The 25,115-nt window shown below is 42.0% G+C and overlaps 4 protein-coding genes across 8 annotated transcripts; all 4 read left to right on the top strand.

The window, feature by feature from the left end:
* The first annotated feature begins 590 nt into the window (after positions 1-590).
* LOC310682671 (mas-related G-protein coupled receptor member X3-like) lies at positions 591-4,378 on the top strand. 4 transcript variants are annotated; one of them, XM_083451753.1, is made up of 3 exons: positions 591-912; positions 1,016-1,084; positions 3,103-4,378. In XM_083451753.1, the coding sequence occupies exon 3, from the start codon at positions 3,146-3,148 to the stop codon at positions 4,136-4,138; it is 993 nt and encodes a 330-aa protein (XP_083307879.1). In that variant the 5' UTR covers positions 591-912; positions 1,016-1,084; positions 3,103-3,145; the 3' UTR covers positions 4,139-4,378. The 4 variants fall into 4 exon arrangements, with proteins under 4 accessions (XP_083307879.1, XP_083307877.1, XP_083307878.1 ...); XM_083451751.1 differs by having other exon boundaries at positions 3,100-4,378; XM_083451752.1 differs by lacking the exon at positions 1,016-1,084.
* A 3,746-nt stretch (positions 4,379-8,124) lies between these two features.
* On the top strand, positions 8,125-9,129 carry LOC310681821 (mas-related G-protein coupled receptor member H-like; the record flags this gene model as incomplete). Its single annotated transcript, XM_083449779.1, has 1 exon — positions 8,125-9,129. One exon carries the CDS (start codon positions 8,125-8,127, stop codon positions 9,127-9,129), a length of 1,005 nt encoding a protein of 334 aa, XP_083305905.1.
* A 5,528-nt stretch (positions 9,130-14,657) lies between these two features.
* LOC310682187 (mas-related G-protein coupled receptor member H-like) lies at positions 14,658-16,157 on the top strand (the record flags this gene model as incomplete). The annotated part of the gene is made up of 2 exons (XM_083450680.1): positions 14,658-14,890; positions 15,120-16,157. Exon 2 carries the CDS (start codon positions 15,159-15,161, stop codon positions 16,155-16,157), a length of 999 nt encoding a protein of 332 aa, XP_083306806.1. The 5' UTR covers positions 14,658-14,890; positions 15,120-15,158.
* A 5,363-nt stretch (positions 16,158-21,520) lies between these two features.
* On the top strand, positions 21,521-23,317 carry LOC310682182 (mas-related G-protein coupled receptor member H-like). Of its 2 annotated transcripts, none has more exons than XR_014513763.1 (2): positions 21,521-21,690; positions 21,809-21,922. XR_014513763.1 is itself a non-coding variant. In XM_083450674.1 (2 exons), the coding sequence occupies exon 2, from the start codon at positions 22,224-22,226 to the stop codon at positions 23,226-23,228; it is 1,005 nt and encodes a 334-aa protein (XP_083306800.1). In that variant the 5' UTR covers positions 21,521-21,690; positions 22,185-22,223; the 3' UTR covers positions 23,229-23,317. The 2 variants fall into 2 exon arrangements, 1 of the variants encoding a protein (XP_083306800.1); XM_083450674.1 differs by lacking the exon at positions 21,809-21,922 and adding an exon at positions 22,185-23,317.
* The last annotated feature ends 1,798 nt before the right edge of the window (positions 23,318-25,115 follow it).

The raw sequence follows: 25,115 nt of genomic DNA, 5'->3' as shown, positions 1-25,115 counted from the left end.
AACCAAGAAGGTGCTCAGAGCAAAGGTAACAAGCTAAATCCTTCACATTTAGAAGCTAGACTCTTCACAGTAAAAATGTTACAGACAATGTCTCTGAACTGCTTTGCTGAGGACTGCATAGAAATTGACTATTCCCACAATAAATTAGATTTTATTTTTATTTTTAAAAAATCTCTCCTTTTCTCTTTCTTCCTCACCTGCTAGTTCCTTCCCTGTTCAATTTCCAATAACAAATCCTCACTACTCTCCTTTCTGATATTCTACCTGTCCTGGGATCTCTCTCTGTGCAACCCTATGACTTGTTCACTGCAAAGGAAGTCTGCTCTCAATAGACTCACTTCTTAGAAAGGGCATTTAGGGTTGTCTAAAATTTGCGACAATCCCCGAGGTCCCTCCAAGCACCCCTTCAGGCTTTCTTCCTTACCCACAAGGTCCCTTCCAGCTTCCACTCTAGATCCTTTCACACACACCCTTCATTCACGCTGCAGTCCCTTCCCAGAGGCACCACCTCCTCACTTCCCTTCCCATTTGCCTTCCAAACTTAGTATCTTCCTTCTAAAATTAGCCTCACTCTGAGAGCAATGGGGTTGCATCGCTCTGTCCCGGTTGCTGCTGTTACTACCGTGAAATTTCCTGAGTTTGAACTATTTCATTTGTCCCCGTCTTTCATTTCCTAACTCGGTCGGTATCGGTTTTTCAAGAGAGCGTCTTCATATCTCTGGAAAGTAGGATGGAGGAAGGTTTTTCCCGCCGTCCTCAAATACCCTGCTGAGTTTGGCTTTCCTTTTGCTTGCTCCCCAAGGCTCCTTTCGGATAACAAGTTACTGATCTGGCTGCAAGTGTATCGCTCAGTGCTGGAAGTAACGCAGTTCAACCGGGACTGGAGGATCTTCGCTGCTTTTTCTCCTACAGGTAAGAGGAATGATTGTCGTTACGGAAGTGAATCTTTCTGGAACCACCAGAAGACAACTGATACGTGCTTGATGGAGTCTCCTTCTATCTTTTGACTCCTCAGGGGGGAGAGATAAGACAAAATCACTATCCTTCGTGGATGTGAAGGAAGTACCCAATGCGGGACTTGATGGTACAGTACTGTGAAAAATAAAAAATAGGAACCACAAATTTTGAGATGCTAGAAGGAAGTTTTTATTCATGTCTAAGCATGTGTGTAGCCAGGGGGGTGTAGGGAGCAGCTGCCCCCCCAATCAAGTAATTTTTTTTTATAAAAAAAAAACACCTAAATGACTAATTGTATTGCAGATAACTTTGTTTTGGCACCTCCAAACATAAAGCCTGCCTCCTTGTCTAAGGATGCAATCCTAACACAATTTAATCTGGAGTGAGCCCCATTGTAGTACAGATGGCTCCCCATTTACACGGGGGTACCATTACAAGCCCCTGCACGTGTGCCAAATCATGTATAATGGGGAGCACCCTGAAATGACCCACCCTAGAGCCCAAAGAGCCCCCCCAAGCCTCCCTGACCCTGCCCGTCAGTTCTGCCAGTCCACGGAGCTGCCCTGCCTCTCCAGCTGGCACTGGAGTGACAGGGCAGCTTCCTGGTGGCAGAGGGACTCATGAGTGGCAGCAGTTTCACCTGTGATACACCTCCAAGTGAAACCACCACCTGGGAGCAACATGGGCGAAGGAGGAGGAAGAGGCAGCATCAAGTGGCCCGGCTCCGCTTGGCGCTGCGATGCAAGGCCCCAGACTTTGCAGAGGAGCCCTGGGCTTGGGTGATGATGACGCACATGGAGAAAAGGAGGAGTACTAGATCCTGACGGGCTGTTCCCTTGCCCACTCATGATTGGCCAAGCGGAGAACCAATAAGAATAATAATTGGAGAAAAGTTCGGGCCAAAGAAAGCTCTGCTCCTGCGCAGTATAGGGCCATTGTTTTGTTCAGAGGGACAGATGGAGGGAGAGAACATTAGATCCAGAATCATTGAGCCCTTTGAGTGTTAGCAGATGTTGCAGAATAAACTGGGTCAGGTCAAGGGTTGTAACGTTGGGTGAGAACCAAAAGAGGACAAAGAAGAGATACAATGTTTTATCTTTCTCGCTCATGTGGCCCTCAGCCAGCTGAGCTGAGGCTGCTTGGACTGAATCCTACTTAAGTCCTAGAAAAGGCATGTTCTGGGGTTGTTCTGAGGATGGGGCTAGAGAGTGGGGATTTAGGCTGGGTCCCAAGCCCATTCAGCTCAGTCATGTAACTGCGCAACTCAGCATAGAATATGTTCTTAAAGGCTTGCTTTCCTTCTGCCAGGCTTAGACAGAGCAGAAGCAGCACACCTGATGGGCAGGGTTTGAATCTGACGTAACTTTATGCCAGCTGAATTTAAACCTGCTTGATTTACAACCGCTTCTAGTCCAAAGAGTTGCTCCCTAAGAAACTAGCGTCACTGAAGCGAGATCTCAGCACTCCACAGTGATCTCTCCCGTTTCAATTGACAATGAGAACAAAAGTGAAAAATTTATAACCAACTGCAGGAAGCAGTGAAATATTTTTCAGCTTAATAATAATAATAATTTATTATTTATACCCCACCCATCTGTCTGGGCTTCCCCAGCCACTCTGGGTGGCTTCAAAAATATATATTAAAATACCATAATGCATCAAACATTAAAAGCTTCCCTAAACAGGGCTGCCTTCAGATGTCTTCTAAAAGTCTGGTAGTTGTTGTTCTCTTTGACATCTGTTGGGAGGGCGTTCCACAGGGAGGGTGCCAGAAGGCCCTCGGCGCTGGACCTCAGTGTCCGGGCAGAACAATGGGGGTGGAGACGCTCCTTCAAATATACTGGACCGTGGCCATTTAGGGCTTTAAAGGTCAACACCAGCACTTTGAATTGTGCTCGGAAACGTACTGGGAGCCAATGTAGGTCTTTCAAGACTGGTGTTATGTGGTCTCGGTGGCCGCTCCCAGTCACCAGTCTAGCTGCCGCATTCTGGATTAGTTGTAGTTTCCGGGTCACCTTCAAAGGTAGCCTAACGTAGAGTGCATTGCAGTAGTCCAAGTGGGAGATAATCACATGGCGTGCATGCACCACTTTGGCGAGGCAGTCCGTAAACAAACTTCACTTTTTTCTCTTTTATTCCCAGTAGGTGACTCTGCAAGAAGTAGCTGAAAGAGAAGAGATTGAACATCATGGCCAATAATGGCCTGCACTCTCCAATCCCTTTGGGTGCAGAAGAGGAATATAATAGAGAACACAATGCAACCGAGCTCCCAGACTATACTGATTATGTTGACGAAATACCATCATATGACGTAACGGTTATTATTATCCTTGTCTGCATTTTCCTCATTAGCGTCCTTGGACTTTTAGGGAATGGAACTGTCATCTGGATTCTCGGATTTTGCATGAAAAGGACTGCTTTCGCAACCTATATCCTGAATTTGGCTGTTGCTGACCTTGGGGTCCTCCTAGGCTCAGTTCCTTGGAGGATAATTGCCTTCCTCGATAATTCTCATTCGCATCTTGTCAATTTCGACGTTTACTATTTAGGGATCATAAGTGCCTATTGCTTTTTCTCCACGAATCTCATCGGTCAATTTCTGCTGACAGCCATCAGCATCGACAGCTGTGTTTCTGTCGTCTTCCCCATTTGGCATCGATGTCGCCGGCCACTCAACCTGTCCATCATTGTGTGTGCCATCATATGGAGCCTTGCTTTCCTGCTCACTCTCATGAACATCCTTAATGACATTGTAGTCTTTGGAGTAGCTTTTGGTTGGTACCAGTTGCTGGTGAGTGTTGTGTTGTGTCTCCCGCTCATGACTGTCTCCACTCTGATCCTCTTCATCAAACTTTGCTTGAGATCACAGCAGAGGCAGCAAGGAAATGTTTTAATAGCCATCCTGATGGTGCTCCTCTTTTCCCTCTTGCTTGCTTTCCCATTTACTTTCCTTTATTTAATATTTTCTTTCCCCCATCTTACATTTCGTAATGCACTACACGTTGGGGCCTTATGCTGCTGCCTAAACAGCAGCATTAAGCCACTGATTTATTTCCTGGTTGGGAGGAGAAAGAGGGGTCAATCTAGGGAGAGCATGAAAGTCATACTCCAGAGGCTTTTCAAGGAGGAGGAAGGTTGCAGAGAGGAGGCCAATAATGTCCCAATCCAAACCCAGGTGTGATACGTTCAAAATAATCAGAGAGCTCCACAATTACACCTCTTGCTATGACAATCTATGTTCCCTTTAGCCCTCTCTTTTTTGTAAACCTGCTGCTTTTCACTGTTGATTGTATATGCCTGGGGAGGAACAGAAATGAACCCTCATCTCATTTCTTCAACTGCTGATATGTGATGCTTTTAGTACTTGGTGTTTGCTTCATTTTCTTATTGCTCTTTGCTTATTTTAAAATGATTTCTTGTGGCTATTTTTTGGTGTCATTTCAGGGGTATAGTAAAAGTCTCCTGGACTGAAGGACATTTTTTAAAAATCAACTTTAAATATTTCCTTAAGAGATGTAATGGGGGGGGGGGGAATCATGCCACTTCAATCAAATGAACATCAACAACAGAGAGAATGTCAAATGAACGTCAACAACAGAGAGTGACCAAAGATGCTCATGCAAATGGTCTAATTCCTCAAGCTGGAGTTTAAGGTTTCAGGCGATCCCTGAAGTATCCTAGAGCCAAGTTGTTCGGGGCTGGGTAAAACAATGCAAGAATCTTGAACCTGGCTCAGGAGCAGCCAGAGCAGATGTTTTAATAGTGGTATCACATTTTCTCAACGAGAAGCTCCCATCAGCAATCTGGCAGCAGCATTCTGCATCTGCTGGAAGTTCCAAACCAGACCCAAGAGCAGCCCCACATCAAGCACATCACAGTAATCTAGCCACAAGGTTACAAATGCATGGTCTTGCAGTGGTCAGGCTATCCCTGTCCAGGAATTGCCATAGCTGGAAAAGGCACCTGAGCATCTAGTGACAACGATGTATCCAGAAGTACTGCCAAACTTCACACTTGCTCCTTCAAAGAGAGTGCCACCCCACTCAGAATAGGGAACTTGCCAATTTCCAAAACACGGGAACCACCCACCCAAAGAGCCCCCATCTTCATAGAATTCAGCCCTCATCCAGACCACTACTGCATCCAGATACCGGTTCAAAGCTTTCACAGCCTCTCCCAATTCCTATGTTATGGAAAGGGAAAGCTGCGTGTCAACATCATTACACTGCTGATACCTTGCTGCAAAACTCCTAATGACTGCATCCAATGGCTTCATATAGATATTAAATAGATATTAATTAATTGGAGTTCAAATGATAATACTGTAAGCACAATATATCATGTAAAGAAGCTTAACATATATTTGATCTGCTTCAGTATTTTAACTTTTGCATGTTTTAAAGTATGGTTGTGATTGTTCTTGATTTTTCTGTTTATTCATTTGTAAGCTGCTTTGGGGTGTTTTTTTTCTTTTTCTTTTTTTACAATCAAGCAGTGTATAAATTTTATGAAATCAATGGAAAGAAATAAATGTGACATTGATGGGGCATTTCCCCATTCCTTGTGGTTATGTTAGTATAGGGGGATGGAAATGGTTAATGTAGATTGACCAATGAGAAAGCTCAGCGGAAGAGCCTACCTGGTTTTGAGGCTCAGCCCAGGGGTTCACCATAGAGAGATAGAGAAGTGAGGGTCAGAGAGAGGCAGAAAAAAATCAAACATGGTGGTTGTGACAGTTAGAGTGAGAGTCAGGGGGTTACCATGGAATTGCCTGCTAATAGAGTCAGGGGGTTACCATGAAATTGCCTGCTAATGAAGGTGGGGAGGAGAAGGATGACCCGGTGGATCTGCTCCTTTCCATAAGTCACAGCAAATGACTCTGAATGACCTAGTTTGCATAACCTACCACCCTTGGTAATCATGTCTCCCCACCAATAGACATTTCTGCCACCCAACAAAAGACCCATAGGGGACAAATGCTTTTGAACGTTAAAAGACCAGGAAGTTGTTATCTTGCTCAGACAGCCTTGAATAGAAATCTGGAGATGAGGTCTTGATTTTTTCCATTTGTCTGGTACAGATAAAGAAGTATGTGAGACATGAGCTGCTTCCTCCAGAGCCAATTACAAACCTAGTCTTCATGACTGTAGCCTTCTGGGACATAAATGACAATAGTCTCCTCCTCCTTGGTGAACTGATAATTATCTCCATATCCTATTAAAGAGCATCCTCTTGTCTTATGAGGCAGAGAATCAAATTAAACCCAGACAAAGTACAGGAGGGACCGTTTTGCACCTTTGAGTGAGACAGGTAAGATTTTACATTTTCTCCAAGGGGCATGAGTGGGGACACATTTTTTTTCCCTCTTACGTCCTTAGGACCTGCCATTCCAGTGCTATGCCCTTGTTCTCTTGTACTCACCATTCCTGAAGACTTCTGATCTGCAGTTAGCCACAAGGTTGGGTGAAACATTTACAGTTTTTTTTACATTTACAGGAGAGGCCAGAGCTGCGGTGCTTGCAGAAGGTTAATTCCCAAGCACCCCCAGGTAGGGTTGAAAAGACCACTTTTTAAAATGCTACAGAGTGGCACTGAGAATCTGTTTGACAAGTCCTGATCTTGATAGACCAATAGTCTGACTCAGTATAAGGTGACTTTCTGAGGTTTTGCCAAGGGAGAGAACATTGTATCCAGACACAATGAAATTAATGTATTTTAATAGGTATGCAGAATAGACTGGGTCATTTCAAGTGATCCAAGTCTAGTGCAGGCAATTCACCTATGATTGATCAGTAAAGTCTTGGGGAAAGTTGGTCTTATTAAGGCAATACGAAGGGAGCAGATAGCCATGTTCCTAGAAGCAAACACAATGAGGGGATTCCGCTTAATATATAAACATATACACTCTCTTGAATTCTTGAATTCCTTTCTCTGTGCTGTGAGTGACTAAAGACTTAGCATGAAGCTACAGAACAATAGTTATCCCACTGAAGAGTTCGTTTCTCCCCTTTCTATAAGTCACTCATTGAGTCAACCCTCAGAATGTCAGTGGAGCACTTTCCTGACTCTTGGTCCTTACAAGTGAAGGCTAATTACATCCCTACCCCATCATCAGAGTTCTTCACATTAGCTACTTGGGTTTCTTGACTGCTCTTGGAAATTTTCCCATCAACCTCAGGACTACAGAAGAAGAGAACCTGGTAGGCAAGGAGGACTGCTAAGTCTTCTGAGCATGCTGTGTATGAGGCTACAGTTTCCTTGCCCTACGAAAATGGCTGGGGCATTTGGAGGGGAGAGTATTATAAATCTTCTGAATCACCACCACCAGGGGTATCTATTCATTTGTTTATCTATCAAGTATGTTTGCTTCTTAAAGGAGCTACTACTACTTGGGTAAACCCCTGCGCCCCCCATGTGATGGGTGTGCTTCCCATTCATCAAAAACAGCCTCCTTGGTTAGGACGGAGCCACTATAGACATATCAGAAAGTGTGCTCTATTTGGGGGAGAATCCTAGGAACTAAACCACAAAAACAAAACTGAGTTATATGTAATAAGAAAAAAATGTGACATTACTGCCTGATCTCTCTATCAGAACCTCCTGCACACCCTCATTCATTCCTAGCCTGCTCTTATTGCATTGGAAGATAGCCCCACCCACCTGGATGAATGTTCAGTAGGTAAGTGAAATTCACTGCTATAAAACTTTATATCAATCTTTTCCTAAACAAGGTGGTGTCTTTCTCGTTGTGTCTGATGAGCCTGGACACAGCAAAAGAGATATGATTGAACCCCAATTTTGGAGAGACGTTATATATCAGACAGTAAATGCCACAAGACCAGGGAATGCTGTACTGACTTCTTCTCTTGGCACCAATCAAACCCAGTTTCCAGGTAAACTAACTCATTAAGTCCAAAAAAAAAGCTCCATGAGAAAAAATTCAGAGGGGTGTGGCCCATGGGGGGATTCAGTTATATTGCAAAGAACTGGACATATATGACTTTTTGCTTGATAGACAGATGTTGTGGGTTTATGTGTTGTTCAATGGGCTCCTGGCTCTCACAATTCTGGGTTTTGCACAGAATTCCAGCTGAGTCAAACATCTTTGTGATACTTTCCATTTCCTAGAGGAAACTTCTGCTACAGAAGAGGAGACAAGGATTCCACATGCAGTCATTCAGCATGGAAAGACAAATCAATGCGACATTGCAATCTGCTGCGGATGCTGTGACATATAAGGAGTACAATGGGACTTATAATAGCTCATCTAATGACCAAGGAAATTTCCAATACAAGGAATATGAAGAATCTATAATATATGACTTTATTTTAATTATCTGCTGTGTGGGATTTTTGGGGAATGGAACTGTGATCTGGCTTCTTGGTTTCCGCATTAGGAGGAAACCGTTCACCACCTACATCCTTAATTTGGCTGTTGCTGACTTTGCATTGCTCCTGAGCCTACAGTTCCGTCCTTTTATGAGGTTTACTCACTTTAATGTTCTTTATATTTTTGCTAATTATCTCTTCAGCGTCACATACAACACTGGCCAACTTCTTCTGACAGCCATCAGCATTGACAGATGTGTGTCTGTCCTCTTCCCAATTTGGCACCGGTGTGTCCGGCCGACCCATTTGTCCACCACTGTGTGTGCCCTCATATGGGTCCTCTCCTGTCTGCTCTGCATAATCCTCTACATTATCAAAGAAACATTTTCCCCTACACCAGATAACATCTATCATTATTTCCTCACAGCATATTTTCAATTTCTCTTGACTGGACTGCTTTGCCTCCCACTTATGACAATTTCAACTGTGATTCTTTTCATCAAAGTCTGTTTTAAATCACACCCACGGAAGCGGGGAAGGCTTTTAATTGTTATTTTACTTACACTCCTCTTCTTCCTTATGCTTGCTTTCCCACTCAATGCCATTTTTCTCGATATATTAATTGCACGCCTGAATATTCCCATTCCATTCCGTTATGCCTTTTTGTGTGCCTCCCTCAACAGCAGTGTGAACCCCTTGCTTTATTTCCTGGTTGGGAGGAAGAAGGGAGGTCAGTCTAGGGAGAGCCTACTGGTCATCCTCCAGCGGGCTTTGAATGAGGAGGAGAATGACAGACAGGAAATGGACCCTCCTTGTTCGATCCCACTTAGGAACCTTTCGTAAGAGATCTTTGGCTGTATTTTGTCCTTCGACTGCATTGATGACTCTTCCTCACCAGAAAAAGAGGATTGGGTTTTGTTGAAAATTTTGAGGTTTGTGTAGCTGAAATGTATCCTACTCTACAAAGGCAGGAGTCATGTTTTTTCTTCCCCCAATTTTTCTTCTGTGTCCCCCCCCCCCCCCACATGGCATACAGCCCCTGAAATGTTGGCCATGGAGATATAAAGCCCTACAGCTCAAAATGCTCCACACTGTGCACCTATATTGCACAAGCAGAAATAGAGAAGACAAAGATTGGGTTGAATCATCTGTACAACTTGGACTGAGCATAGAAAAATTGTACATTCTTCTTTGGAACACAACTGGTATCACATCCCCCCCCCCCCCCGCAAGCCCTTAGCACCTGCCATCCCAGGAGGCTGTTCTTGTCTTGTGATCAAGAAATCTGAAAACTGCTTATCCACCCTTAGTCTCAAGGTAGTAAAACAAATACCCTTGAATGAGAGAGTTATTGGGAAGCTCCCTTGTTATTTTTGATGTTGGAGGCTACATGCTGTTTAGGTGACCTTGTTATAGTATTGACATGTGGTTTATTTTATGTTATTACATATTTGTTTTCCCATGTTATCATGATATTATCACTATGTTGTTGTTTTTTGTTATTGTGAAATTGTTTTTGTATGGTTCATTTGAAATGCATCCCTGTTTTGTTGTTGTAAGCCACTTTGGGCATGGGTTTTCGTATGGGAATTTGGGGGGCGGGAAATAAAATGAATGAAATGAAATTTTAGACTCTGTAATCTTGGCAAATCTTGGGTTTGGATTGCATTGATAATGAACCTGCAAGAAATGACTATGGGCAGGGAATTAACTAATCTGGGTCCCTGAGTCATTGGAGCTTACCCAGCACTTTGAAGTGATAGGTACAACAACATTATGCGTCAGATGTATAGGAGCTCATGCCATTGGAAATTCCTTTATATAGTAACTGTTACCCATCTGCAGACATTTACAGTAGCTCTGTTAAATAAACACTTCCAATTTAATCCCAAGCATTGTTTTCACGTCTCATGACTTGCAAATGTCCTGGTGCAAGCGTCAACCAAAATATGATCCAGGGTTCTGAATGGTGGACACAGAGTACATCTGAGCATCTAGTGACAGAGATGTATCCAAAGTACCCCCAAACTTTACACTCGCTCCTTCAAAGGGAGTGCAGCCGCACTCAGAAAAGGGAACTTGCCAATTTCCGAAACATGGGGAACCCCTCCCCACCCAAAGAGCTCCATCTTCCTAGAATTCAAACACAGTTGATCAACCCTCATCTAGACCACTACTGCATCTATACACTGGTTCAAAGCTTTCATAGCCCTTCCCGATTCATATGTTATGGAAAAGGAGAGTTGTGTGTTAACATCATATCGTACTGCAGATAACTTCCTCTAAAACTGCTAATGACCGCATCCGATGGCTACGTATAGATATTAAAAAATATTAATATTAATGTTAACTGGAGTTCAAATAATATTATCATAAGCACAATATATCATGTAAAGAAGCTTAGCATATATTTGATCTGCTTCCGTATTTTAACCATTAAATTGCCTGCTAATTACCTCAAAGAGCGTCTCCATCCCCATTGTTCAGCCCAGACAAAGATCTGAGCTGAACAATACTCCAACTAATAATACAAATAAGAAAAACAAAACTAATAAAAATAAAATAACTAAAAATGAAAATATTTAAAAAATAAAAATAAAGAGATAATAGAACATAGCGATAGCAGTATGTGTTAGGATTCACTCCCTGTGTTGCAGTCATGGGGTTGTTTTTATCACATGGCGGTGTATATTTTCATTCCACATTGTGGGAAGTGACTGAGACAGGATGTTTTTATTACTGTGTTTCCGTGATGTAGGATTTTTGTCCCTTGTTCTCTTTCTTTGCTGTCTGATGCTGAAGAGGAAGGAGCTGAGTTACGATGCTCTGAGTGTATATATGTAATTAAAAGTAGTTTAGCCGAATTGCTGCGCTACTGAATCTGAACACCGATGGCCTTTATGCTGCTGATCCTGAAGTGTGCTGATGCATCTTGGTATCAGTCGCTGTGATGTTCAGACTGGAGAAAGCTTTTGAATCTCCCAAACGAACAACCAGGAGGGAAGAACATGCCAGTTGGGCATTTGTCTCTGCCAGACTCCTACTCATGTGTAGGACCTCCTGACAGTATGGATATTAAAAGGTATTTTTTAACAACAACAACGACAAATATCAATAGACCATTGTGGAGGAAGTACTCTAATTGCTCGTATAGGCCTGGTGGAACAGAAAGGTTTTCAACAGAACCTTAAAAGTTGACACAGAAAGTGGCTACCAAATCTCTATCAGCAGGGTGTTCCACAGGACCAGGCTTAATTTCTTTTTGTTGTCAAATGAACCTCAACAACAGAGAGAATGACCAAAGATGCTCATGCAAATGGTCTAATTACTCAAGCTGGAGTATAAGGTTTCAGGCGATCCCTGAGGTATCCTAGAGCCAAGTTGTTCGGGGCTGGGTAAAACAATGCAAGAAGAACCTGCCTCAGGAGCAGCCAGAGCAGATGTTTTAATAGTGGTGTCACATGTTCTCAACGAGAAGCTCCCATCAGCAATCTGGCAGCAGCATTCTGCATCTGCTGGAAGTTCCAAACCAGACCCAAGAGCAGCCCCACATCAAGCACATCACAGTAATCTAGCCATGAGGTTACCAACACATGCTCTTGCAGTGGTTAGGCTATCCCTGTCCAGGAATTGCCATAGCTGGAAAAGGCGCTCCTAGTCACAGAGGACACCTGAGCATCTAGTGACAGAGATGTATCCAGAAGTACCGCCAAACTTCACACTTGCTCCTTCAAAGAGAGTGCAACCCCACTCAGAACAGGGAACTTGCCAATTTCCAAAACACGGGAACCACCCACCCAAAGAGCCCCCATCTTCATAGAATTCAGCCCTCATCCAGACCACTACTGCATCCAGATACCGGTTCAAAGCATTTACAGCCTCTCCCAATTCCTATGTTATGGAAAGGGAAAGCTGCCTGTCAACATCATCACACTGCTGATACCTTGCTCCAAAACTCCTAATGACCGCATCCAATGGCTTCATATAGATATTAAATAGATATTAATTAATTGGAGTTCAAATGATAATACTGTAAGCACAATATATCATGTAAAGAAGCTTAACATATATTCGATCTGCTTCAGTATTTTAACTTTTGCATGTTTTAAAGTATGGTTGTGATTGTTCTTGATTTTTCTGTTTATTCATTTGTAAGCTGCTTTGGGGTGTTTTTTTCTTTTTCTTTTTTTACAATCAAGCAGTGTATAAATTTTATGAAATCAATGAAAAGAAATAAATGTGACATTGATGGGGCATTTGCCCATTCCTTGTGGTTATGTTAGTATAGGGGGATGGAAATGGTTAATGTAGATTGACCAATGAGAAAGCTCAGCGGAAGAGCCTACCTGGTTTTGAGGCTCAGCCCAGGGGTTCACCATAGAGAGATAGAGAAGTGAGGGTCAGAGAGAGGCAGAAAAAAATCAAACATGGTGGTTGTGACAGTTAGAGTGAGAGTCAGGGGGTTACCATGGAATTGCCTGCTAATGAAGGTGGGGAGGAGAAGGATGACCCGGTGGATCTGCTCCTTTCCATAAGTCTCAGCAAATGACTCTGAATGACCTAGTTTGCATAACCTACCACCCTTGGTAATCATGTCTCCACCAATAGACACTTCTGCCACCCAACAAAAGACCCATAGGGGACAAATGCTTTTGAACGTTAAAAGGCCAGGAAGTTGTTATCTTGCTCAGACAGCCTTGATTAAAAATCTGGAGATGAGGTCTTGATTTTTTCCATTTGTCTGGTACAGATAAAGAAGTACGTGAGACATGATCTGCTTCCTCCAGAGCCAATTACAAACCTAGTCTTCATGACTGTAGCCTTCTGGGACATAAATGACAATAGTCTCCTCCTCCTTGGTGAACTGATAATTATCTTCATATCCTATTAAAGAGCACCCTCTTGTCCTATGAGGCAGAGAATCAAATTAAACCCAGACAAAGTACAGGAGGGACCGTTTTGCACCTTTGAGTGAGACAGGTAAGATTTTACATTTTCTCCAAGGGGCATGAGTGGGGACACATTTTTTCCCCTCTTACGTCCTTAGGGCCTGCCATTCCAGTGCTATGCCCTTGTTCTCTTGTACTCACCATTCCTGAAGACTTCTGATCTGCAGTTAGTCACAAGGTTGGGTGAAACATTTACAGTTTTTTTTACATTTACAGGAGAGGCCAGAGCTGCAGTGCTTGCAGAAGGTTAATTCCCAAGCACCCCGAGGTAGGGTTGAAAAGACCACTTTTTAAAATGCTACAGAGTGGCACTAAGAATCTGTTTGACAAGTCCTGATCTTGATAGACCAATAGCCTGACTCAGTATAAGGTGACTTTCTGAGGTTTTGCCAAGGGAGAGAGCATTGTATCCAGACACAATGAAATTAATGTATTTTAATAGGCATGCAGAATAGACTGGGTCATTTCAAGTGATCCAAGTCCAGTGCAGGCAATTCACCTATGATTGATCAGTAAAGTCTCGGGAAAGTTGGTCTTCTTAAGGCAATACGAAGGGAGCAGATATCCATGTTCCTAGAAGCAAACACAATGAGGGGATTCCGCTTAATATATAAACATATACACTCTCTTGAATTCTTGAATTCCTTTCTCTGTTCTGTGAGTGACTAAACCCTTAGCATGAAGCTACAGAACAATAGTTATCCCACTGAAGAGTTCGTTTCTCCCCTTTCTATAAGTCACTCATTGAGTCAACTCTCAGAATGTCAGTGGAGCACTTTCCTTACTCTTGGTCCTTACAAGTGAAGGCTAATTACATCCCTACCCCATCATCAGAGGTCTTCACATTAGCTACTTGAGTTTCTTGACTGCTCTTGGAAAATTTCCCATCAACCTCAGAACTACAGAAGAAGAGAACCTGGTAGGCAAGGAGGACTGCTAAGTCTTCTGAGCATGCTGTGTATGAGGCTACAGTTTCCTTGCCCTAGGAAAATGGCTGGGGCATTTGGAGGGGAGAGTATTATAAATCTTCTGAATCACCACCACCAGGGGTATCTATTCATTTGTTTATCTATCAAGTATGTTTGCTTCTTAAAGGTGCTACTACTACTTGGGTAAACCCCTGCGCCCCCCATGTGATGGATGTGCTTCCCATCCATCAAAAACAGCCTCCTTGTTTAGGGGGGAGCCACTATAGACATATCAGAAAGTGTGCTCTATTTGGGGGAGAATCCTAGGAACTAAGCAACAAAAACAAAACTGAGTTATACGTAATAAGATAAAATGTGACATTACTGCCTGACCTCTCTTTCAGAACCTCCGGCACACCCTCATTCATTCCTAGCCTGCTCTTGTTGCATTGGAAGATAGCCTCACCCACCTGATGAATTGTCAGTAGGTAAGTGAAATTCACTGCTATAAAACTTTATATCAATCTTCGCTAAACAAGGTGGTGTCCTTCTCATTCTGTCTCAGTCCATCTCCTTCATCCTTACTGATATCTCTTCCTAAGCAGGAATGTTGAGCTTGGCCATAGCAAAAGAAATATGACTGAACCTCAATTTTGGAGAGACATTACGTATCAGACAATAATGCCAGAAGACCAGGGAATGCTGTACTGACTTCTTCTCTTGGCACCAATCAAACCAAGTTTCCAGGTAAACTAACGCACTAAAGTCCAAAAAAACCTCAATGAGAAAAAATCCAGAGGGGTGTGGCCTATGTGGGGGGTTCAGTTATATTGCAGAGAACTGCACATATATTACTTTTGACTTGATAGACAGATGTGGTGGGTTTATATGTTGTTCAATGGGCTCCCCGCTTTCACAATTCTGAGTTTTGCACAGAATTCCAGCTGAGTCAAACATCTTTGTGATATTTTCTTAGAGGAAACTTCTGCTCCAGAAGAGGAGACAAGGATTCCACATGCAGTCATTCAGCATGGAAAGACATATCAATGGGACTTTGCAATCTACTGTGTCTGCTGTGACATATAAGGAGTATAATGGCACTTATAATAGCTCATATGATGACCAAGGAAATTTCCAATATAAGAAATACGAAAAATCTATAATATATGGCTTGATTTTAGTTATCTGCTGTGTGGGATTTTTGGGGAATGGAACTGTCATCTGGCTTCTTGGTTTCCGCATTAGGAGGAAACCGTTCACCACCTACATCCTTAATTTGGCTGTTGCTGACTTTGCATTCCTCCTGAGCTTAGAGATGTATTCTTTTACTTGGTTTCCTTATTATGTTCTTCGTAGCATTGCTTTTTTTCTCTTATCCTTCACATACAACACTGGCCAACTTCTTCTGACAGCCATCAGCATTGACAGATGTGTGTCTGTCCTCTTCCCTATTTGGCATCGGTGTGTCCGGCCGACCCATTTGTCCACCACTGTGTGTGCCCTCATATGGGTCCTCTCCTGTCTGCTCGGTGTAATGCTCTACATTATCAGAGAAACATCTCCCCTTATGTCAGATAACACCTATCTTTATATCATCACAGAATATTTTCAATTTATCTTGACTGGACTGCTTTGCCTCCCACTTATGACCATTTCAACTGTGATCCTTTTCATCAAAGTCTGTTTTAAATCACACCCACGAAAGCGGGGAAGGCTTTTAACGGTTATTTTACTTACACTCCTCTTTTTCCTCGTGCTTGCTTTCCCACTCAATGCCCTTCTTCTCGAAAGATTAATTTTACGCCTGAATATTCGTGTTCGACACTATTATGCCATTTTGTGTGCCTCCCTTAACAGCTGTGTGAACCCCTTGCTTTATTTTCTGGTTGGGAGGAAGAAGGGAGGTCGATCTAGGGAGAGCCTACTGGTCATCCTCCAGCGGGTTTTGAATGAGGAGAATGACAGACAGGAAATGGACCCTCCTTGTTCGCTCCCACTTAGGAACCTTTCGTAAGAGTTCTTTGGCTGTATTTTGTCCTTGGACTGCATTGATGACTCTTTCTCACCAGAAAAAGAGGATTGGGTTTTGTTGACAATTTTGAGGTTTGTGCAGTTGAAATGTATCCCACTCTACAAAGGCAGGAGTCACGTTTCTTCTTCTCCCAATTTTTCTTCTGTGTCCCCCCCCACGCATGGTATACAGCCCCTGAAATGTTGGCCATGGAGATATAAAGCCCTGCAGCTCAAAATGCTCCACACTGTGCACCTGTATTACACAACCTGAAATAGTCAAAACAAAGATCGGCTGGAATCATCTGCACAACTTGGACTGAACATAGAAAAAATGTACATTCTTCTTTGGGACACAACTGATACCGCATTTTTCCCCCCACATGTCCTTAGCACCTGACATCCAAGCAGGCTGCTCTTGTCTTGTGTTCAAGAAATCTGAAGATTGCTCATCCAACCTTAGTCTCTAGGTTGTAAAAAAATATACCCTTCATTGAGAGTGTTACTGGGAATCTCCCTTGTTATTTTTGATGTTGGAGGCTACATGCTGTTTAGGTGACCTTGTTATAGTATTGCCATATGGTTTATTTTAAGTTACTATATATTTGTTTTCCCATGTTATCATGATATTATCACTATGCTGTTGTTGTTGTTTTGTTATTATGAAATTGTTTTTGGTTCATTTGAAATGCATCCCTGTTTTGTTGATGTTGTAAGCCACTTTGGGCCTGGGTTTTCGTATAGGAATATTGGGGGGGGGGGTAAAATGAATGAAATGAAATTTTAGACTCTGTAATCTTGGCAAATCTTGGGTTTGGATTGCATTGTTAATTAACCTGCAAGAAATGACTACAGGCAGGGAATTAACTCATCTGTGTCTTTGAGTCAATGGAGCTTGTCCAAACTTTGTTTTTGTTTTTTTTTAATGATATTTATTAAAAGTTTTATAGTTACAAAAAGAAAGTATAAAAGAAAAAAAAGCAATAAAAAATTTAACAAACAATACATCAAAAATAAAAAGGAAAAACAATACATCAAAACAACAAGAAAAAAAGCCCAAAACATTTAAAAACACATCCAATTTTCATTTCATTATCTTTCATATGCTTATTTCCTCGACTTCATCGCACCTCCCTTTTTGTATTCTAGTTCAAATTAACTAATTCAGCAAATCCTTTCCCTCTTTCTCAATTTTTTGTTCTATAGTTTATCTTAACACAATCTAACTTTAATTTTTCCACTTTAACCCATTAACAATCAGTTTTTTCTTGATTCTTTATAACATTTCTGCTAAAACCATATAACTTCATTCCAGTATTCTTCTAACATTCATTAATTTTGCAGTATTTCTGTAAATATACTTTAATTTTTTTCCAATCTTCTTCCATCGACTCTTCTCCCTGGTCTCGGATTCTGCCAGTCATTTCCGCCATTTCCATGTAGTCTATCAGCTTCATCTGCCATTCTTCCCGGGTGGGTAGATCTTGTGTCTTCCAATACTTCGCGATGAGTATTCTTGCTGCTGTTGTGGTGTACATAAAAAAGGTTCTATCCTTCCTTGGCACCAATTGGCCGACCATGCCCAGGAGAAAGGCCTCTGGTTTCTTCAAGAAGGTATATTTAAATACCTTTTTCATTTCATTGTATATCATTTCCCAGAAGGTCTTAATCCTTGGGCACGTCCACCAAAGGTGAAAGAAAGTACCTTCCGTCTCATTACATTTCCAACATTTATTATCGGGCAAGTGATAGATTTTTGCCAGCTTGACTGGTGTTATGTACCACCGGTAAATCATTTTCATTAAATTCTCCTTTAAGGCATTGCATGCCTTAAACTTCATACCTGTGGTCCATAACCGTTCCCAGTCAGCCATCATAATGTTATGCCCAACATCTTGTGCCCATTTAATCATAGCAGATTTCACCGTTTCATCTTGAGTATTCCATTTCAGCGGCAAGTTATACATTCTTGACAAATTCTTAACTGGGTTCTAACAATTCTGTTTCTAATTTTGATTTTTCCACCTGGAAGCCTACTTTTTTTGTCCAAATTATATGCCTCCATTATTTGATAATAATGGAGCCAATCTCGCACTCTGCTTTTCAATTTTTCAAAACTCTGCAATTTTAACCTGTCTCCCTCTTGCTCCAGAATTTCCCAATACTTCGGCCATTTGGCCTCCATATTGAGTTTTTTCAATGCCTTCGCTTCCATTGGTGACAACCATCTTGGGGTTTTATTTTCTAACAAATCCTTGTATCTTATCCAAACATTAAACAATGCTTTTCTGATAATATGATTTTTAAAAGCTCTATGAACTTTAACCTTGTCATACCACAAATATGCATGCCAACCAAATACATTGTTAAAACCTTCCAGATCCAAGACATCAGTATTTTCAAGAAGCATCCATTCTTTCAGCCAGCAAAATGCTGCTGATTCATAATAAAGTTTAAGGTCTGGCAGGGCAAATCCACCTCTTTCTTTAGCATCTGTTAATATCTTAAATTTTATTCGAGGCTTCTTGCCCTGCTTCTTCTTCTTTGAAGTGATAGGTACAACAACATTATGCCTCAGAGGTATAGGAGCTGATGCCGTTGGAAATTCCTTTATATAGTAACTGTTACCCATTTGCAGACCTTTACAGTAGCTGTGTTAAATAAACATTTCTCATTTTAAGTCCAAGCATTGTTTTCACCTCTCATCACTTGCAAATGTCCTGGCACAAGCGTCAACCAAAATTTGATCCAGAGTTGTGAACGGTGGACACAGAGGACATCTGAGCACCTAGTGATGGAGATGTACCCAAAGTACCCCCAAACTTTACACTCGCCTCTTCAAAGGGAGTGCAACCCCACTCGGAAAAGGTAACTTGCCAATTTCCAAAACATAGGGAACCCCTCCCAGCCCAAAGAGCCCCCATTGTCCTCGAATTCAAACACAGTTGATCAGCCCTCATCCAGGCCACTACTGCATCAAGACACTGGTTCAAAGTTTGCAGTCTTTCCCAATTCATATGTTAGGGAAAAGGAGAGCTGTGTGTCAACATCATCACAGTGCTGACACCTTGATCCAAAACTCCTAACGAACACACCCAATGGCTTCATATAGATATTAAATACAGTGGTACCATGGGTTACAGACCCTTCAGGGTGCAGAAGCTTCAGGTTACAGACTCCGCTAACCCAGAAATAGTACCTCACGTTAATAACTTTGCTTCAGGGCGAGAACAGAAACCGTGCAGCAGAGGCACAGGGGCAGCAGGAGGCCCCATTAGCTAAAGTGGTACCTCAGGTTAAGAAAAGTTTCAGGTTAAGAAGGGACCTCCAGAACAAATTAAGTTCTTAACCCAAGGTACTAATGTAGATATTAATGTTAACTGGAGTTCAAATAATATTACCTTAAACACAATATATCATAACAAAGCTTAGCATCTTTTCAATCTGCTTCAGTATTTTAACTTTTGCATGTTTTAAAGTATTGTGATTTTTCTTGATTTTTCTGCTCATTCTTTTGTAAACTGCTTTGGGGTGTGTTTTTTTTCCTTTTTTTCCAATCAAGCAGTGAATAATTTTTATGAAATAAGTGAAAAGAAATAAACATTACATTGGTTACCATGGAATTGCCTGCTAATGAAGGGGGGCTTGATGGATGACCTGGTGGATCAGGTCCCTTCCATGGGTCACAGCAAATGGCTCTGACTCCTTGCCCCTCTACACTAGTTGGCCTACTCAAGAGCAACCTTCCTTCCCACCCTAGGTAGTCATGTCTCCCCACCAATAGTCAACTCCCCCACCCAATAAAAGGCACATAGGGACAAATGCTTTTGGCCGTTAAAAGGCCAGGAAGTTGTTATCTTGCTTAGACAGCCTTGATTAGAAATCTGGAGATGAGGTCTTGATTTATTCCATTTGTATGGTACAGATAAAGAAGTACGTGAGACATGAGGTGCTTCGCCCAGAACCAATTACAAACCTAGTCTCCATGACTGTAGCCTTCTGGGACATAAATGACAATAGTCTCCTCCTCCTTGGTGAACTGATAATTATCTCATATCCAATTAAAGAGCATCCTCTTGCCCTATGAGGCAGAGAATCAAATTAAACTCAGACAAAGAACAGGAGGGACCGTTTTGCACCTTTGAGTGAGACTGGTAAGATTTAACATTTTCCCCTGGGGCAAGAGTGGGACCATATTTTCTGTCTCTTAAGTCCTTGGGACCTGTCATTCCAGTGCAAGTTGTTGTGTCCTTGTTCTCTTGCACCTACCATCTCTGAAGACTGCTGATCTGCAGTTAGTCAGAAGGTTGGGTGAAACATTCACAGGAAAGGCCATAGCTGCACTGCTTGCAGAAGGCTGATACCCAGCACCTCCAGGTAGGGTTGAAAAGACCACTTTTTAAAATGCTACAGAGTGGCACTGACAAGTCCTGATCTTGTTAGACCAATAGTCTGATTCAGACTCAGGAAGGTGACTTCCTGAGGTTTTGCCAAGGGAGAGATCAAACATTATATCCAGACACAATGAAATTAATGTATTTTAACAGGTACACAGAATAGACTGGGTCATTTCAAGTGATCCAAGTCCAGTGCAGGCAATTCACCTATGATTGATCAATGAAGTCTTGGGAAAGTTGGTATTTGCCATTTACACTCTCTTGAATTCTTGAATTCCTTTATCTGTTCTGTGAGTGACTAAACCCTTAGCGTGAAGCTACAAAACAATAATTATCCCACTGAAGGGTTTGTTTCTCCCCTTTCCATAGGTCACTCTTTGAGTCAACACTCAGAATGCCAGTAGAGCACTTTCCTTACTCTTGGTCCTTACAAGTGAAGGTTAGTTACATCCCTAACTCATTTTCACAATTCTCCACACTAGTTACTTGCCAGTTCTTGGAAATTTCCCCATCACCCCAGGACTACAGGAGAGGAGAATCTGGTAGGCAAGGAGGACTGTGAAGTCTTCCCAGCATGCTGTGTATGAGGCTACTGTGGAGGAAGGGTATGTGGATGTAAACAGCTGCCTGGATTAAGGCCAAGCTGAAAGCCAGGAAGGTGTGATGCCACCAGCTCTCAGTTGCACCTAAAGTAACAGCCCAAATGATAATGCTCAGTTTCCTTGCACTAGGAAAATGACTGGGGCATTTGGAGGGGAGAATAATATAAATCTTCTGAATCACCACCACCAGGGGTATCTGTTCATTTGTTTATCAATCAATTATGTTTGCTTCTTAAAGGTGCCTCTACTACTTGGGTAAACACCTGCTCCTCCCCATGTGTTTGCTTCCCATCCATCAAAAACAGCCTCCTTGGTTAGGGGGGGAGCCAATATAGACAATTCAGAAAGCTTTCTCTTTTTGGGGGAGAATCCTAGGAACTGAACTACAAAAAGAAAACTGAGTTATACGTAATAAGAAAAAAATGTGACATTACTGCCTGAACTCTCTTTCAGAACCTCCTGCACACCCTCATTCATTCCTAGCCTGCTCTTATTGCATTGGAAGACAGCCCCACCCACCTGGATGAATGTGCAGTAGGTAAGGGAAATTCACTGCTATAAAACTTTATATCAATCTTTCCCTAAACAAGGTGGCGTCTTTCTCATTCTGTCTCAGTCCATCTCCTTCACCCTTACTGATATCTCTTCCTAAGCAGGAATGATGAGCTTGGCCATAGCAAAAGAAATATGACTGAACCTCAATTTTGGAGACACATTACGTATCAGACAGTAATGCCAGAAGACCAGGAAATGCTGTACTGACGTATTCTCTTGGCACCAATCAAACCAAGTTTCCAGGTAAACTAACTAACGAAAGGCCAAAAAAAACTCAATGAGAAAAAATCCAGAGGGGGGTGGCCCATCTGGGGGATTCAGATAAATTGCAGAGAATTGCACATATAGGACCTTTGACTTGGTAGCCAGATGTTGTCGATTTATATGTTGTTCAATGGGCTCCTCGCTCTCACAATTTTTATTTTTTTTTTGCACAGAATTCCAGCTGAGTCAAACATCTTTGTGATATTTTCCTAGAGGAAATTTCTGCTCCAGAAGAGGAGACAACATTTCCACATGCAGTCATTCAACACGGAAATAAATATCAATGGGACTTTGCAATCTGCTGCAGATGCTGTGACAGATAATTATGAGTATTTTGAAACTTATAATAGCTCATCTAATGACCAAGGAAATTTCCAATATGAGGAATATGACGAATCTATAATACATGGCTTTATTTTAGTTATCTGCTGTGTGGGATTTTTGGGGAATGGAACTGTCATCTGGCTTCTTGGTTTCCGCATTGGGAGGAAACCGTTCACCACCTACATCCTTAGTTTGGCTGTTGCTGACTTTGCATTCCTCCTGAACCTACAGTTCCATACCTTTATTTGGTTTAAAGATGATGTTCTTGGGAATATTGCTTTTTGTCTCTTATCCTTCACATACAACACTGGCCAACTTCTTCTGACAGCCATCAGCATTGACAGATGTGTTTCTGTCCTCTTCCCTATTTGGCATCGGTGTGTCCGGCCGACCCATTTGTCCACCACTGTGTGTTCCCTCATATGGGTCCTCTCCGGTCTGCTCTCCATAGTCCTCTACATTATCAGAGAAACATCTCCCCTTATGTCAGATAACACCTATCTTTATAACCTCACAGCATATTTTCAATTTCTCTTGACTGGACTGCTTTGCCTCCCACTTATGACAATTTCAACTGTGATCCTTTTCATCAAAGTCTGTTTTAAATCACACCCACAAAAGCGGGGAAGGCTTTTTACGGTTATTTTACTTACACTCCTCTTCTTCCTCATGCTTGCTTTTCCACTCAACGCCATTCTTCTCAATATATTAATTTTACGCCTGAATATTTTCATTCCACTCCATTATGCGATTTTGTGTGCCTCCCTCAACAGCAATGTGAATCCCTTCCTCTATTTTCTGGTTGGGAGGAAGAAGGGCGGTCGATCTAGGGAGAGCCTACTGGTCATCCTCCAGCGGGTTTTGAATGAGGAGGAGAATGACAGACAGGAAATGGACCCTCCTTGTTCAATCCCACTTAGGAACCTTTCGTAAGAGTCCTTTGGCTGTATTTTGTCCTTGGACTGCATTGATGACTCTTTCTCACGAGAAAAAGAGGATTGGGTTTTGTTGACAATTTTGAGGTTTGTGCAGTTGAAATGTATCCCACTCTACAAAGGCAGGAGTCATGTTTCTTCTTCTCCCAATTTTTCTTCTGTGTCCCCCCCACGCATGGTATACAGCCCCTGAAATGTTGGCCATGGAGATATAAAGCCCTGCAGCTCAAAATGCTCCACACTGTGCACCTATATTACACAACCTGAAATAGTCAAAACAAAGATCGGCTGGAATCATCTGCACAACCTGGACTGAACATAGAAAAAATGTACATTCTTCTTTGGGACACAACTGATACTGCATTTCCCCCCCCCCCCACACACACACGTCCTTAGCACCTGACATCCAAGCAGGCTGCTCTTGTCTTGTGCTCAAGAAATCTGAAGATTGTTCATCTAACCTTAGTCTCTAGGTTGTAAAATAATATACCCTTGAATGAGAGAGTTACTGGGAGGCTCCCCTGTTAGTTTTGATGTTGGAGGCTACATGCTGTTTAGGTGACCTTGTTATACTATTGACAGGTAGTTTATTTTATAATATTATATCTTTGTTTTCCCATGTTATCATGATATTATTACTATGTTGTGTGTTTTTTTTTATTATGAGATTGTTTTCGTATGGTTTGTTTGAAATGCATTCCTGTTTTTTGTTGTTGTAAGCCAGTTTGGGCATGGGTAGGAATTTTGGGTGCCTATTTTTTAATATAAAAAAACCCACCTGTTTTGTATTTTTGATGGTTGTCATTTTGTACTTGCACAATGCTATCTGAAGAGTTGGCTTCCTGAAAATCAGTCTATATTTGTTTTCCATAAACAAGCAAAGAATGATACCATATTGAGGCAAGCACTTGTATTAACTGCTGACATATACATTACGATGCATGGTATTTTCTTTTTTTGCCCTGCTTTTGTGTCTGTTTAGATCTGCTTTCTCTTGTTGTTGTCCTGTACTCTACACATAAATAAAAACCATTCTGAAAATGCTTTTTCAAAATTGTTTTTAAAAATACATTGAATTTTCCATAAGCATCTCCATCGCCATCTATTGTCACTTTGTCTATTGAACTTAAAACATTTTATTTGCAACTGCATGGCTGAGTCCTGGGTTCAGGAAATAATTGCATGCAGATGAGGGTGATGGACAGCTAGGGAAGGATCCTGACTGATAAGCAGGGAAGGGGAGATCTCCCAGGGTGAGATAAACTCCCAGGTAAAGCTGGGGTGGGGCACACCATTTTCTGTCTGGTATAAAAGTTAAGATATATTTCTGAGACAGGACTTTGAATTGTACTTTCTCTTTCTCTCTCCTTGTTTCATAGAATAGTTTGTTTTTCATTGTATTACAAAATTTCTTAATAAAATTTCATTTTAATAAAGAACACATGGTATTTGCCTATATCTTGGGTGTCTGCCTTACCCAATCTCCTGTTAAGGAGGACAGCTGGCTTAAGTTAAGGTGGGCTTCAGTGACATGTAGCTAGAAAAGAACTGTCACTCTCACCTGTAGAAAGAAATAATAATAGTAGTAGTAGTAGTAATTTATTTATACCCTGCCCATCTGGCTGAGTTTCCCTAGCCACGGTGGTGGGCTTCCAACAGAACACTAAAATACAATAACCTATTAAACATTAAAAGCTTCCCTAAACAGGGCTGCCTTCAGGTGTCTTCTAAAATTTGGTAGTTGCTTTTCTCTTTGACTTCTGGTCGGAGGGAGTTCCAAAGGGTGGGTGCCACTACTGAGAAGGCCCTCTGCATGGTTCCCTGTAACTTGGCTTCTCGCAGCAAGGGAACCGCCAGAAGGCCCTCGGCGCTGGACCTCAGTGTC

This window comes from Podarcis tiliguerta, assembly GCF_965153285.1.
Source record: "Podarcis tiliguerta genome assembly, chromosome: 7".
Classification (NCBI taxonomy): domain Eukaryota; kingdom Metazoa; phylum Chordata; class Lepidosauria; order Squamata; family Lacertidae; genus Podarcis; species Podarcis tiliguerta.
Note: the sequence above shows the minus strand (reverse complement) of the source record. Positions and strands in the feature narration are given on the sequence as shown.

Bases quoted from the DNA above. Each gene is read 5' to 3' on its own strand.
- LOC310682671 (XM_083451752.1), top strand. From the start codon at position 3,146: ATGGCCAATAATGGCCTGCACTCTCCAATCCCTTTGGGTGCAGAAGAG.
- LOC310682182 (XM_083450674.1), top strand. From the start codon at position 22,224: ATGCAGTCATTCAACACGGAAATAAATATCAATGGGACTTTGCAATCT.